A 16,087-nucleotide genomic window follows, 5' to 3' on the forward strand; every position below is an offset into this window, starting at 1 on the left:
TAGGAATCTATGAAATCAGATATGCAGATTGATGATATCAGGTATCTTGGGTGATAGCTAAAAACCTTGGTTTGATGCATGTGTATGCAAGTTAGAAATAGTAGACACCTTTACTTCTGGGTCAGGTCTAACGATGTGTCAAAACCAGTTATAAATAAGGTGGTAGACAAAAAAATGCTAATATAGCAATTACAGATTTGAAGGATTGTGCTATTACCTAGGAAAGTTTTGAGATTTTCTGCATCAAGTAAAGCTTTTACATTTTTAAATATTAAAGAGCAGAGCAGAGCAGAGCCTGTAAATATTTGACAAGATTGTTTTTATGGGTCTTCAAACATATTTTAACATGCTTTAATTTTATTTTGTGATCTCAGGTGGTTTCCTGTTCAAGTATCAGTCAGATCTCACCCAATTTAGCTTTTCTGACATCAGTTCAGCTTGATCACATGCTAAAGTTGTTAAAAGGGAGTCAATATATTATATATTAAAAATGGTATCCCACAAACATGATTATCTACAACATTAATGATTACTTTTAGCTTTTTGAATTAATAAGAAGCTGAAATTGAACACAATGATATAATTTGGTATCGTACTACAATTCTGTACTCTATCCATTTTTGTGTTAGGATATGCAGAAAAGACAGCAAGTGGTTATTTTCCTGTTTTTTTCTGTTTCAGGTGGGTATGAACCTCCACTTACAAATGTCTTCACTATGCAGTGGTTCCTGACCCTGTTTGCTACATGCCTTCCTAACCATACAGTTTTAAAAATTTGGGATTCTGTATTCTTTGAGGGGTCAGAAATTATACTGAGAGTAGCACTGGCTATTTGGGCAAAACTAGAAGTGTAAGTATATTTTCATTTTATGTCTAAAAATAAACCATTGATAAATTTTGTGGACAAGCTCTTTGAAATGTTATTTAAGTACTGAAAATTATTGTTATGCACCTTCATTTTCCCCTTGTAGCATAAAATTTTGTTTCATTTTGAATTTCTCTGTTTCACCATATTTCCTTCTTTCAGTGAGGTTATATTCACTTGCTCATGGAAAAGGCAGTTGTTTGGGCCTAAAACCTTTGTCTGAAGTTGAATTATTTTGTTCAGTGACTGTAGTACTAGATATTAAGTAATACTTTACTAGGTACATGAGAGACTGTGGGATCTACATTAAAATGATGGTGATGATTTGTTTTATTTTTGTTTTATTTTTTTATTGAAAAAGTTTTACAACAACAATTAAATTTTTCCCCTCCCCTCCCCCTCCTTCCCCCCTCCCTCCAAAACCCCCCTCCCCCCCTGACTTCCCGGAGCAAACACAAGGTATAGTTCAATAAACAAACAGTCATACATTAAATTTTTAAAATCTAACACAATTATAATCCTTCTCCTTCACATAACCTGACTTCTTCCATTAAAATCAAGAACAACGTCCTTCATCCAAAGGCAATCTGAAATTTCTTAATCTGATATCTATTTTGAATATAATCAATCCAATTCTTCCATTCATTTAGATATTTTTCTTGAGTACTGTCTTTCAAGAAGGCTGAGATTTTAGCCATCTCAGCCAAATTGGAAACTTTCAATATCCATTCTTCTATTGTGGGTAATTCTTTTTTCTTCCAATATTGTCCAATCAACAGTCTTGCTGCTGTTATTAAGTTAAAAATCAATTTAGTCTCAATCACTGTACAGTCTGTTGTTATTCCCAAAAGGAAAAATTGCGGTAGGAACTTTATCTTCTTCTTCAGAACATTCTGCATAATCCACCAAATTCTTATCCAGAAAGACTTAATTTTCTTACAAGTCCACCATACATGAAAATATGTAGCATCATCACAATTACATCTCCAACATTTCGCATATCTGGATACATACGTGATAATTTCTTAGGATCTAAATGCCATCTATAAAACATCTTATAAAAATTTTCCCTTAAATTCTGCGCTTGCGTAAATTTAACATTTCTAACCCAAATTTTTCCCCATGTTTCCAACATTATTGGTTCCTGAATATTCTGTGCCCATTTTATCATACAATCCTTTATTAAATCTCTTTCAGAATCTATTTCTATCAACACATTATACAATCTCTTTATATGCCCCTGGGTTTGATTTCTAATTTGTTTAACCAAATTTTCTTCATTTTGAATAATACCAATTTTCTGATCTTCTTTCCATCTAGCCTTTAACTGTCCATATTGAAACCAAGTATAATTCCTCCCTTCTTCTTTTAATGTATCCAAAGATTTTAGTTGTAAATTTCCCCTCTCATTATATAAAAGATCTTTATAAGTAATCATTTCTTGTTCCTGTTCTATATTTATATTCTCTACTGCATGCCGAGGACTTGCCCATATAGGAATTTTATAATTTAACTTATAATAATATTTTTTCCAGACACGCAGAAGAGAAATTCTCAACACATGATTCTTAAAAGCTTTATCTACTTTCTTATCATACAATAAATATGCATGCCAACCATATAATAAATCATAACCTTCTATATTCAAAATCCTTTCCTCCGTCAAATTAAACCAATCACTTATTACCGAAAGAACAACTGCTTCATAATACAGTTTTAAATTAGGCATTTTTAATCCTCCTCTTTCCCGTGTATCTTGCATTATTTTCATTTTGACTCTCGCTTTTTTCCTTCCCATATAAATTTATTAATTCCAATCTGCCATTCTTCCAAATTTTTGTCTTTCTTAATTATTGGTATCATCTGAAACAAGAACAAGAATTTAGGCAAAACATTCATTTTTATAGCTGCTATTCTCCCCAACAAAGATAATTGTAATTTTTTCCAAGTATTCATTTCCTTCTGAATTTTTTTCCATAACACATCATAATTATTCTTATACAATTTTACATTTGATGAAGTAAGAAAGACTCCTAAATATTTAACCTTTTTTACAATTTCAAATCCTGTTATTTCCTCTAGTTTTTCTTTCTGATTCTTAATCATATTTTTGGTTAACACTTTTGTTTTATTTTGATTCACTTTAAACCCTGAGACCCTTCCATATTGATTAATTACTTCCAACAAATATACACTCGAATTTATAGGCTGAGTCAACATAACAACCAAATCATCTGCAAATGCTCTGACTTTGTATTCATGTCTTCTAATTCTAATACCCTCTCTCCCTTAACTCTCTTATCTTATCTAATAAAGGTTCCAAAGACAGAATAAACAATAAAGGTGATAAAAGACACCCCTGCCTTGTTCCTTTCGCAATTTTAAAACTATCTGTCAAACTACCATTAATTATTATCTGAGCTGTTTGCTCTCCATAAATTGCCCTAAGTATTCGTATAAAACCATTTCCAAATTGCATTTTGTCTGTTAATTTAAATAAAAATTCCCAATGCAAACGATCAAAAGCTTTCTCTGCATCCAAAAATATAAACGCTGCTGGAATCTGATTTTTCTTTTCCAAATATTCCAATAAATTCACTATCTGCCTAACATTATTCCTCATTTGTCTCCCTTTTATAAAACCAGACTGGTCAGTATGAATCCTTTGTTGTACAATTTCCATTAACCTATTTGCCATTATTTTCGCAAAAATCTTATAATCATTATTCAAGAGTGAAATCGGTCTATAATTCCCAGGCTTAGTACAATCCTGATCCTCTTTTGGTATCAATGAAATAAAAGTAGTCCTCCATGATGGTGGCACTCCTCCTCCCATCAGTATCTGATTAAATAACTCCATAAGTGGACCAACTATCTCATCCTGTAACTTTTTATAATATATTGCTGTAAGTCCATCTGTGCCCGGGGATTTCCCTATTTTTAATTGCTTTATTACCAAAGTAATTTCCTCAGAAGTTATAGGCCGATTCAACTCTTCCCTTTGTTCATTAGTTAAACCTTTAACCTTATATTCTTTCAAATATTTATCAATATCCATATTCAATATTGTATCTCTGGCATATAAATTTGTATAATATTCCAAGAAAGCTTTTTTAATTTTATCCTGTTGAAATCTCACTTTACCCTTGTATTCAATTCTTTCAATAGTACGTGCTTTCTGTCTTTTCCTTAACATATAAGCCAACCACCTCCCTGATTTATTGGCATTACAAAAAGTATTATGTTTAGCATATTGTATATTGGTTGCCACCTGATCTGCCATTAACATATTAAATTGACTCTGTAATATCTTTATCGCCTCATTAATTTTTAAATCATGTGGATTATATACCAATAATTGTTGTTTCCTCTGAATTTCCTCTTCTAAATCCCTACGCTGTTTTTGTAATTTTCTCCTCTGTCTACTATTAATATATATCAAATTTCCTCTCATAAAGGCCTTGCTAGCGTCCCACACCATTTCTATCGAAGTTCCCATATTCAAATTATAATCAAAAAATTCTTTCATTTGTTTTTTACATTGATTTACATTATCCTCATATCTAAACAAATTTTCATTTATTCTCCATGATCTTCTTCCGCCTTCATATTGCAACTCCATCCATACCGGACTATGATCAGTTAAACACCTTGGAAATATCTTTGTTTTCTTAACCCTAGAAAGCAAGTCATTGGTAATTAATATAAAATCAATATGTGAAAAAGATTGGTGCCTGTCCGAAAAATAAGTATAGTCTCTATCATCAAAATTCTGCCTTCTCCATATATCTTTCAACTCAAAATCTTCCATCAAACAAAAAAAAAGATTTAGGCAGTTTTGCATGCATAGGAATTTTCTTAGAAAGAGTTCTTTTATCTTTTCTAATATCCATTACACCATTCCAATACCCTAATATAATAAATGTTTTATAGTCCCAAAGAGTCAATTTTTCATGTAACAGTTTATAAAATTTTTCTTGTTGTTGATTAGGTGCATATATGCCAACCACAAGTGTCTTTTTTCCTTCTAAAATCAATTCAATAGCAATATATCTTCCTTGAATGTCCGTTTCAATTAATTTAGCTGATATATTTTTCTTCAAATATATAACTATACCATTTTTCTTATTCGGAACAGAAGAAACAAAATGTTTACCTAATTTCGAATTAATCATATATTTCTGATCTGATAATTTTATATGTGTCTCTTGCAAACATATCACATCATTTTTAAATTGTCTCAAATAATGGAATATTTTTCTTCTTTTCTGTGCTGAATTCAAACCATTAACATTCCATGTCAAAAATTTATTTGCCATCACTGGCCTCTTGAAGCTTCTGAGGAATTAGCTGAAGACTCTCACTTTTTGGCTTGGCTCCTCCCACAGCTTCAGTAGTAGAATCCCGTTCCTGTCTTTGAAGTTGTTCCTCTATCTCCTTACGCCTAATAGCTCCCCTTGTCACTCTTTGTTCTTGAGGTTGTTCTTGAGGTACTGACATCACAGGTGTAGTTTCAACTTCCCCACTCTGTTTCTCTTGAAGATTTTTATCCACTGTTTCTACATCCACTTTCAATACATTAAAAAGAAAATCTTTTGCTTTCAACTCAGTATCAATTCGATATCTCCTGCCTTGAAAAAGTACTGTTAAGCCAATTGGAACCTCCCATCTATATTGAATCTGATGCTTCTTAAGCTCTTGTGTAAAAAACCTAAAGTCCCTTCTATCCTTTAACATTTTAGCAGGGATCTCTTTCAAAACCAACACCTCCTGTTCTCCTATTTGCAATTTCTTTTGGTATGTAGCTTGCAAAATCTGATTTCTTATTGTAGAAGTCAAAAAATAAATTACAATGTCTCTTGGGAGCTTTTTCTGCCTCGCTACCCAAGAATTAACCCTATATGCCTTATCAATTTGAAAATCAACTTCTCGAGGGTCCATTCCTAACATTTCAGCTAAGGCTTCTGATATAACTTTTTAAAGATCTTCTTCCTTCTGATCCTGGAGACCCCTAATTCTCAAAGCCTTCTCCAACGCTCTATATTGCAATACCACCACATGGTCCTCATTTTTATCCACTTTATTTTGGAGCTCTCCAACTTTATTATCCAAATACTGATTTGCTTGACTAATTACTTCCACTTTATCCTCCATTACTTCCAAATTTTTTGCCAAACCTTGAAAAACCATCAATAAATCTTCTCTAATTTTTTTATTAGTCTCTTTAATTTCTTCCCTAAGTTGATCCTTCACACCATGAATATTATTCATAATTTCTTTAAATCTCTCTTCAGAAACTCTGTTCTGTTCCTTTAACATATCTTCTAAGTTAGTTTCAGACCCCCTTCTCGTCATGGGAGCTTTTGGTGGCTTAAAAGCCATTTTAATTTAAGTAAAGTCTCTAATTAGAATTGTAAAATCTCAAAGTCTCAAAAAGTCTCAAATTAAAGTTGTAAAATAAAAACTTTCACCTTGCCTCCTATGGAGAGCTTCTATTCAGCTAAAATCCACAAAGACGAACTTCGCTTTCTCTCACAAGCAGCCTCCAATCCACTTCCTCTCAGACGCCATTTTTTCCTTCACTAAGTTAAAGTGAGAAAAAGTTTTCCCCTTTTTTAAAAGAAGTAGAAGTCAGCTCTCTTCTTGCTTCCCCAGTAATCGATCACTTGTATTTGTCCCCGTCTGCTTCTAGTATTCAAAACGGAATCAATTGAGCAGAAGTGGGTGTCTTCCTCTTGTCCTGCCTAATTAGCAGGATCGAGCCGAGTCTGGAGTAGGGCTGGGTTAGGCAGGCACCCCTCCGAGACTCTGCATAAGAAAGCAGAGCCCCTGGGGCAATCTTCTGCAATCTAGCCACTCTTGCTAATCTCTTTCACCCAGAGAAAAGCTTTGAAGCTGGCTAACAGCTGTTCTCCACTGTTACACCAGCTTTTACAGGATCTCGGTTCGGGACGCCATTCCAGACGTCCTCCGGGGAAGACGGAAGCCACCGGAAGTCATGATGATTTGTTTTAATATGCTACCTCTTCCACCAGAATCAAGATGGAATACATACCCAGTTTTCCCTAAAATAAGACCTATCCCTAAAATAAGACCTAGCATGTTTTTATGCTTGTGCCTAATATAAGCCCTACCCTCAAAATAAGCCCTACTTAAGAGCCTGTGCAGCTGCCTGACCATTCTGCCATGAGGCAAGGAGTGGTGGTGGAGCTGCCCCACATGCCCTGCACCGGCTTACCTCAGGGCCTCTGCAGCCAGGCTATCCATACCCTGATACCTGCCTTGTAGTGGCAGCACCAGCAGCCATGTGCAGCAGGAATCCAAGTAGCTGCCTGCCCACTTCTTCTGCTTGCTTGCAGCTGCAATGGAGCAGGAGGACGAGTGGTGTGCTGGTGCCGTGTCCACAAGGCAGTTAGGTGTTGGGGAATGGATAGCCTGGCTGCGGGAACGCTGAGGTAAGCTAGTGCAGGATACGTGGGTCAGCTCTACCCAACACCTCAGCTCATGGCCACGGCACAGGCATGTCATTTGGCCTTCTGTTCAGTTGCGGGTGTGAGCAAGCAGAAGTGGGCTGGTGGTCACGTGGGCTCCTGCTAGATGTGGCTGCCAGAGCCATTGTCACAAGGTAAAATAGATGCCATGGCTTGGATGGACTGGCTGCGGGGGCCCTGAGGTAAGCGGTGGCAGTGGCACACCACGCCATGCCACACAGCGGTGGCAGTGGCACGCCACGAGCAAGCAAAAGAAATGGGCCTCGTGTACATGGGGGGGAAAAGCCACCCCCCAAATATCCCTCAGACTGTAGCGCAAACAATAAATTAACAAAATTTTTGATTTATTCCTAATTCCAAACCAAGGTGCTCATGCTGAAAGATACAGTTTTGTCACAGGTGTTGAGGTAGATTCTATTTTCATAAATCATAGCTACATCACATTTTTCCCTTCTTCAGCTGATATATACTCCAGAATATCCAGCCAAAACAGATGTGGCCCATATCAGCCTACTTGCTTCCCTAAATAGGTATCTATTTCACAGGCCAATGTAACTTCTCACCTACAGTCAAATCACAGATGATCTCTGCTTTATAGGACTGACCTGACACTACTGAGACTAAAGGTCAGGTTGCTAGAAGAGCTGATCTGTCCAATAGTTGATTGCTGATAAAGATTTCCAGGAAGGACAAAAGCTGTTAAATCCTTAATTTCCTTTTCCTTGTGTAACTGGATATCACCATATCTTTATTTTCTGTCATTACTATGATAATTATCCGAGGATACTGATCTCAAGCTATCCTTGAAGAAGCAACGTTTTTGTAATTCCCTGTATAAGCCATCATTATCTGGGCCAGCCATCCTTAAATGTAGTCCTAAGGAAACAAGAAAAACAGCTTAATAAAGCAAATAATGTACAATATAAGATTACAACATCTATAGTAACAGAAATACTTGCATTGTGATGCAGGCAGGTCAATTCTTGTGAAACTGCAGATGACTTCTATGGCACCATGGGAAAATTAACACAGGAGATGCTGGAAGATAAACTAATTGATAGTAATGAACTCATGCAGGTTAGTAAGAAAATATGAAATTATTTACACATTAAATGGTTGTTTATACATTTGTTGATTTTGTGCTGCTGAAATGCTTGCCCACCACTGTCAGTACAATGTGGGATTTTTCTCATCTTTCATGCAAGATATACAGTTTGAGGTCTAGCAGATTTGCATATTAAGCCACAGTTTTTTAATCAATGTCTTATTTATTTAAAAATGTAATGTAATTCAGAATCCCCCCAAAAAAAGTTTTCAGAATTTCATCTGGCATTATTTACTGTATGCCTTTTGTTCATTTCTTAAAATTGCAACATCTGTTAGTTCATAATTTCAGTTTGCAGAGGTTGTATTTAGAACAATATTTGAGAATAAGGAATCAGTATATTCTAATAAAAATATATAAAATCAAGCAGTATATATAAATTTATTTTATCAAGACAATTCAATTTCCACATTTTTCACATGAATGTGAAAGATTGTGCATGAAAAATTACCTGATCAAAATAAAGAACAAAAATGAGTTTTTGAAAATAATACTGTAAATTTAAAGGATAGTTTGCCCACTCTACGCTATGGACACTTTATTAACTAGACTTATAAAATCCAAAACTGCCCTATCAATGTGTTTCAGTCCTAAGAATGCATTACAAGCATTTTCAATTTTTCTTACTATTACTGTCATATATCAGCCTTAATAAAATCTTGATAGTTTTGATTATTTATTGGATGACCAACTACAGAAGTACTGAAAAAATGAGAAATCGACTTGACACGGCAGGGTTAGTATTACTACAGTACATTACTACAGAAATTACTACAGTAATTTCACCGAAAAAGCCTAAACCATTAGCACAAATATTAGTCCAAAATCACTTAATGAAGTGTTGAGATATTGAGAAATTCATAAAAGAGAGAGTTTCTTTATATAAGTAACAGACATATTTCTACGAATATATCTGTTGCTGTTGATACAGACTGGTTTTTTTTAAATTGAAATCATATAGTTCCGATTCCAAGGCATTGAAGACAAATGCATTTAAGGTATAAAATAAGTAATTGTATATACATATGCATGGTTTGCTCTATAAACAGATTCTTTTGAATACAAGAAATACATGCATTCACACTTTTCATTATTTTTACCCTAACACTCCTGTTATCTCCAGTGGTTATTTCAGGAGTTGACTGGTTATATTTATTGTGGATTATTCTTTGTGGTTCCTACAGACAATGTTTGTTGCATTAGTAAAAATCAAGCTTTTCATATTTGCTTTTGTAAATGTGGAAAAGGCATTGCCTAATCTTGCAAATATATGGGGATTATCTTGTATTTGCATAAAAAGTGTCCTAAAAGCATTCTTGTCTTCAGTTTCTTTCCTCTCTTTTTTTCATAGATGGTTTATTCTATGGCCCAGTTCCCCTTCCCTCAACTATCTGAATTAAGGGAGAAATATACATACAACATTACACCATTTCCTGCTACGGTCAAATCAACTGCAAGGTAAGGCATCTTCTGACTTTTTGTGGTGTAAGTAAAGAAAGATAGAGCTTGAGGAATCGCTCAAATTATTATTCTGTATGCCCTGGGTTTTTAGCCGACTGGGAAAAATAAAAGACAGTGATGAGGAAAATGAAATAGACGATGAAGACTCCATAGCAAATGTTATTGGATGTCTTGGACCATTTAGTGGATTTTTGGCTCCAGAACTACAGAAGTATCAAAAGCATTTCAAAGGTAAGTATTATTTCTGAAATTTCAATAATTTTATGGAGGGTTCAACTGGTGTATGAGGCTTTGTTGCTGAGGTTAATTTCGTTTCCTCAAACATGATATTTCAATTCTTACTCCCAGTCAGATCTAAGTTGATAATCAAATATGCAAATAAAAAGTCACTGCAGTTGTGTGACTTTGATTTTGATAAGACAGTGATGTGATGTGTCTAGCGTCTATGGCAAGGGTTAGACAATATAGAAATCAAAATGTGGCCCCTGAACCCTACTTTTTGCATCTCCTAGATCCTCTGCCATTGCCCTATTGGAACTTGGCAGGAAAATATCAAAAAACTGAAGCAAGGTCTTTGACCATGCCTTCATTTCTACTGATATTGCATAAATAGCATATTGCTTTTGGCTGAAATAAAGTTTTCGTTTGCAAATTCACTGAAAGGTATTGCAAGAGGTGCCTCTCCCCAAATACTACAAACCACAGCTCTGCAAGTGACATTGTGATGCCAGCCATGCCATCACAGTTTACAGAGATTGGAAATAATATTTTAAATAGAGAAATGGATCTTTGGTTGAGAAGTCCCAACCTACATTCATATGATATGATGACTAGATCTTATGAATTCATTAAGGAATTGGGTTTTTTATCAGTATCTTTCTATGGCTGACTATACACTTCATTCTAAAATAACCTGTAATCCTCAGCAGTAGTAGTAGTATTTATAAAGCAGTACTTTATAAATACTATAATTTATTTATAAAGCAGTACTTTCTCAAGGTATTTACAGATTTGATTCTAGATAGCTTCTGTATGTAGGACTTTTAAGTTTTCTAATTTAGTTAAGTGGAAATATCAGAGGTAGTTTCAACTGTTTCATTGTGAGCTGGCTGATATATTTCTAATGTTTTTCCCAGACCATAATCAAGAGCAAAGTTTAGGCTCCAGCAACATTGCAGAACTAAGTCCTGGTGCAATAAATGCTTGTCGAAGTGAATATCATGCAGCTTTTAACAGTATGATGATGGAACGTATGACCACTGATATCAATGCATTGAAAAGACAGTATTCTCGGATAAAAAAGAAGCAGCAACAGCAGGTTCATCATGTGTACATCACAGCAGGTAATTAATAATTGGAAGGAATTATTAGTTCAAGTTGTATTTGTATTAAGAAGCAAATCACAGTTGTATTCAATTTAGTTTACAGTGTATAAGAAGAAGGAGAAGAGGGAAAAAACATGAGATCTGTCAGCGTGACTGAAATAATCTCATCTGATGGTGAAAGAGTTTATAATCTTTGTTTTTCTTTTGTTAGGGTATGAAGATGATGACCTTGGGATAGTTTTAGATCCCAGGGACCAGCTGAATAATGGTATTTAAAGATATCTGTGCTATTTGGGTTCCAGGGGTCTTTAGTATTGATTTCACTAACACTTCTGGCATCCTTGGATTTGGAATACAAATTTCTAAACACCTAACTAGGTATTTAAGCAGCAGCCTGAACTACTGAAGTATTACAAGAATAAGGTGATTTAGTGTATAAAGACTTTTGATCTAAATCCTGTAAGTTTATATATAGGTAAACATGGTTTTTTAACAGGCTTATATGCTGCTTCAGTTAAAATAAATCAATATAGTTAATGGTCATACTGTCTGTGGGATTAACAATGGAGGCCTTGCATTTTCACTTACCCTCCTGCAATAACCTCTTGCACTGGTGCAATAATGAAAATGTTTGCATGCTGTATCTTGCACTGTGGCCTCTTCTTTGTCCGCAAGGATGGATGTTCAGGACAGTTGGTCTGCATGTCACAGGGCAGCACCTTTTCAAAAATTTGAGAAATGCAATACAATTACGTTGTCACACCAAAACAAAAATTTCATTTTCCAAGATTGCCAAATCTTCCTTTTACTAATTTTTTCCAATTACATAGTTTAGCTAGATTGATTATTTTTGACCTTTTGATGTGCTTTGAGAATCAACATTGCATAAGATGAGGTATGACATGGCTTTTTGATTATGTGCTTTATAAATGTAAATTAAAGGTATCTAGCATCATATTGGCATGATTTGGTTAACCTAATTGGGGTTGGAAACATAATTACTTAAATTATTATCATGGTGTTTATTCATGGACTAAAAAACCCTAACTTAATTTATAGATTAATTATTGGAGCATTTATATTAGATTTCACATTAATATCTATTCTGATCATCGTTGCTAGGAAAATTTATTTTTATGTGGCTTTACTTTGGGATAGGTGACAGCAGTAGCAGTGCATAAGAGAATGGCATTTTCTGGGAGGAGAAGGAAAATTCTGAAGAGTCACTCCTAGTTATTGCAAATGAGGGAGAGGGAGAGGGAGAGGGAGAGGGAAAGGGAGAGAGAAATTGTTCCAAGGCAGCTTCCTTTCCTTTCATTTTTAGAAATGTTAAATTACTTTCAGTATTTTCTACTCTGAAAATAGTATTTTCTATTTTTTGTAGCCATTTTGTTTTCCAGTAAATAAAATTGCAGCCAATCATAATGCAGTGTTTACTTGTTGGGCAAGATAGATGACTCAGGTTTGGTTTTAAAAATAATGCTGTAGAATATAAGTGAAATGAACATTCCTCTTCTTCAAATCCAGAAGTTTTTACTTTTGTGTCTACAACACAATCAGAAAATGGTCTTTCTATTTGCTGTGTCTCTTTCAACAGTATACTTTACAATACATTTATTTTTGTTTCAGATAAAGGTCCAGTTACCAGTCTTATGCCTTCTCAGGTGAATCATTCTCCAGTAATCAATCATCTTCTGCTAGGGAAGAAGATCAAACAAACCAGCAAGTCTGCCAAAAACAGTGTTCCAAGCCACACTGGGGGAAAGTTGTTACCAGGTCCACATGAAGATATTAAAGCAAAGCTAAATTCTCCATGGCGCACTCACATGAGAGTACACCGAAAGAACATAGCGCGAGCCAAAGGCCATCTGGGCTATGGAGATACAATAGGACTAATAGAGGAGCAGAGTGAACGTGGGAAAACTAGCAGTATTAATACAAAAGATGAAACTGCAAATAAATTTAAAACTATGGAAGGTGATGGGAACATTTCAATAGATGGACAATCTCCTGAACCAACTTATAAAGATAACAATTCCAGTGTCTATGTATCAGAGGTCCAGCAGAAGTTGGAAATCTTGGAACTTACACAGAATAGTGGAGATGGTACTGAAGATGAAACACACAGTTCTGCGTTGCCAAGTTTAGCCAATGACAGTGGAATAGTGGCAAAATCCTGCACTCCTAAGCCACATGTCTTTTGCCCTTTCCCTAGTGTCAAACCACTCAGAAAATCAGCTGCAGCCAGAAATCTCGGATTGTATGGCCCAAATGAAAGAACCCCAACTGTACACTTCCCACAGATGAGTAGGAGTTTTAATAAGCCTACAAATGGTAACAGTGGGTCTAAAAAACGATGATATGTAAAACAACCGGCACTTCATTAGTATAATTGTTGTATACCATTATTGTAGGTTTTATTATGCTTTATGCTTCCAAAGGGATTTCTAATTAATTTGGAATAATGAAGAGACACCACTTATGTATATATTATACAAAAATAATTGGTTTTTTTTTGAAAATGTAGAACTACATAGTGGCATAATTCTTGTTCACATTAAAAATTGTCTTGCAGCATGAGAAATGTTTGCCATAGAAAAGAACTTTAGAAAGTTTAATTTTAAACCATTCAGTCAAGAATTCTCAAATACTTGAAGGGCAATTTTTAACTTTATTCACATCCAAAAATGTTACCAAGACTTCCAATGACTTACTAACAGACATCCTTATCAACTTAGAAGAAAAGTACTTGTCATCTGTATTCTAAAGCCTAATATATTTAAGCATCTGCATTTTCAGTTTTTTACCATTGCTAATTTTTTTACATAATTTTATCAGGCTAAGAGAGATGTTAACACACTGTATTTTTTACTTATCCTGGGTGACTAATTATTTTTAGTAAGTCACAATGAGTGTAGGAAGACATTTTTACATCTGGTTCTTTTTATCATTACTGTTTTCAGCAGCAGTTGCTGTTACAACTAATGTTCTTGGCCTAATCCTAGATTACTTAAATTTAAATTAAGGGAACTTATTCCCAGATAAGTGAATAAAAGGATACCTGACAACCAACCAATCTTCCTTAAGTCAGATTCAGTGTAATGCTTTCCCTAATGTGTCAGCTTGCCAGTTAAGCGAAGTCATGTTTGTGTCTGTGTACTTTTTAAAGTACTTTTGGCAGCTAAGGGTTTTAACCAGTTTTTTCCATACATTGCTACTTCTGTCCACACTTGTAGTGAAATGATTATTTGATTCAAATGCATGAAGAGTTTGAATCTGGTGTAGACATTGAAGTATAAAACAGAATGAGGAACCTGTGTCTTTTTACTAAAATGCGGTTCCAACAGTCTCATTATTAGCTACCGTATGTTGCTCTGAAGTAGCAAGAAAAGGAGCTTTTTAGATGTTTCTGAACTACAAGTTCTCAGCTCATGATATAAAGACTGTTAAAATGCTTAAGTCTGGCAAGTATTATAAAATGTGGGATTTTTTCCTTGTTGACATTTTTAAAACAAAACTTTTTATTTTTAGTGCTAATTGATCAGAAGTGTGTAGATAGACAATCACAGAAAAGTTTTCTATGCTGCCCAAAATACAGGCAGTCCTCAACTTACAACAGCTTATTTAGTGACCATTCAAAGTTACAACAGTCCTGAAAAATGTGATTTATGACCATTTTTCATAGTTACGACCTTTGCAGTATCCCCATGGTCATGTGATCAAAATTCAGATGCTTGGCAACTGGTTCATATTTATGAGCGTTGCTGTTTTCCAAGGTCATGGGATCACCTTTTACAACCTTCTGATAAGCAAAGTCAATGGGGAAGCCAGATTCACTTATTGTTGCTAACTTATCAACTGCATTGATTCACTTAACTGTGGCAAGAAAGGTTGTAAAATGGAGGGAAAAAATCAACAAAAGTCTCACTTAACGAATTTTGGGCTCAATTGTCATAAGTCAAGGACCACCTGTACTCAATTTTTGGTCTGGTGAAAGGTAAGATAGGGAGACTATTTTAGAAAAATAGTACATAGAAAATATTCTGTTTTGTCCCTTGAGTACACTATGCAAAACATTTGTATTTCTAACTACTTAAAATTTGCAGTAAAGCAAATAAATTAATAGCAACATGCTGGAAGAGTTATCTTTCTGAAACACTTTGTATGAGTTAAATAAGAACATTAGAAACTTACCTCATAAAATAGTTCTTGGGACAGAATATTTGTGGACTGTTAATGCAATCAAAATAATAAGTGCTGTAATTATTTAATAATAATGAAACACAGTTGGTAATAGATGTAAGTCTTCAGCCTAAGAGTACAAACAGAAGAAAAAGAATGATGATTCAGCCCTACAGGTTGGTCAGATGCAAAAGGTGTCCTAGTCTGTGTCTTCCTCAACAATTGAATATATCTTAGAATAAGCACTAGGTTACTTTACAGTTAACAGATTAAAGGATTATTGTTAACCATCACATTATACAGGATAAGAGAATCCTTAAGGCATCTGTATAATAGTTATTATGATTATGAATGCATTTAAGTTTTATATTCTATTTATATTCTAAATTCAGATAAGCATACCCAGTCTAATAAAAAAAACTAATTAAAAAGAGAATTACTGGGATCTAAATACCTCTTCATCTAGTTCTGGATCTGGAACAGCCCTCTGCGGTCTCATTGGCAAAGAGTTTTTGAAACTTAAGATAAAGTTTCTGGGATATGGCATTCAGGTGTGCTCTTAAATGGATCATAAGTCAATACAAAAAATAGTATATTTTATTAATACATGCTAAATAGCGGCAATCACTGAAATATTTCATCAACTGGGGATTCAACT

At 34.6% G+C, this 16,087-nt stretch overlaps 1 protein-coding gene across 3 annotated transcripts in view; it reads left to right on the top strand.

The window, feature by feature from the left end:
- Positions 1 to 15,865, top strand: part of TBC1D30 (TBC1 domain family member 30) — a 36,898-nt gene extending 21,033 nt beyond the window's left edge. For all 3 annotated transcript variants that reach the window (XM_058190398.1, XM_058190399.1, XM_058190401.1), the window contains 7 exons: positions 682 to 850; positions 8,328 to 8,433; positions 9,813 to 9,919; positions 10,014 to 10,153; positions 11,059 to 11,265; positions 11,459 to 11,515; positions 12,877 to 15,865. In XM_058190398.1, coding sequence (XP_058046381.1) covers positions 682 to 850; positions 8,328 to 8,433; positions 9,813 to 9,919; positions 10,014 to 10,153; positions 11,059 to 11,265; positions 11,459 to 11,515; positions 12,877 to 13,607 — 1,517 coding nt within the window. In that variant the 3' untranslated portion in view covers positions 13,608 to 15,865. The remainder of the gene's footprint in view (positions 1 to 681; positions 851 to 8,327; positions 8,434 to 9,812; positions 9,920 to 10,013; positions 10,154 to 11,058; positions 11,266 to 11,458; positions 11,516 to 12,876) is intronic.
- Positions 15,866 to 16,087: the final 222 nt, after the last annotated feature.

This window comes from Ahaetulla prasina, chromosome 7, assembly GCF_028640845.1.
Source record: "Ahaetulla prasina isolate Xishuangbanna chromosome 7, ASM2864084v1, whole genome shotgun sequence".
In the NCBI taxonomy this organism is placed as follows: Eukaryota; Metazoa; Chordata; class Lepidosauria; order Squamata; family Colubridae; genus Ahaetulla; species Ahaetulla prasina.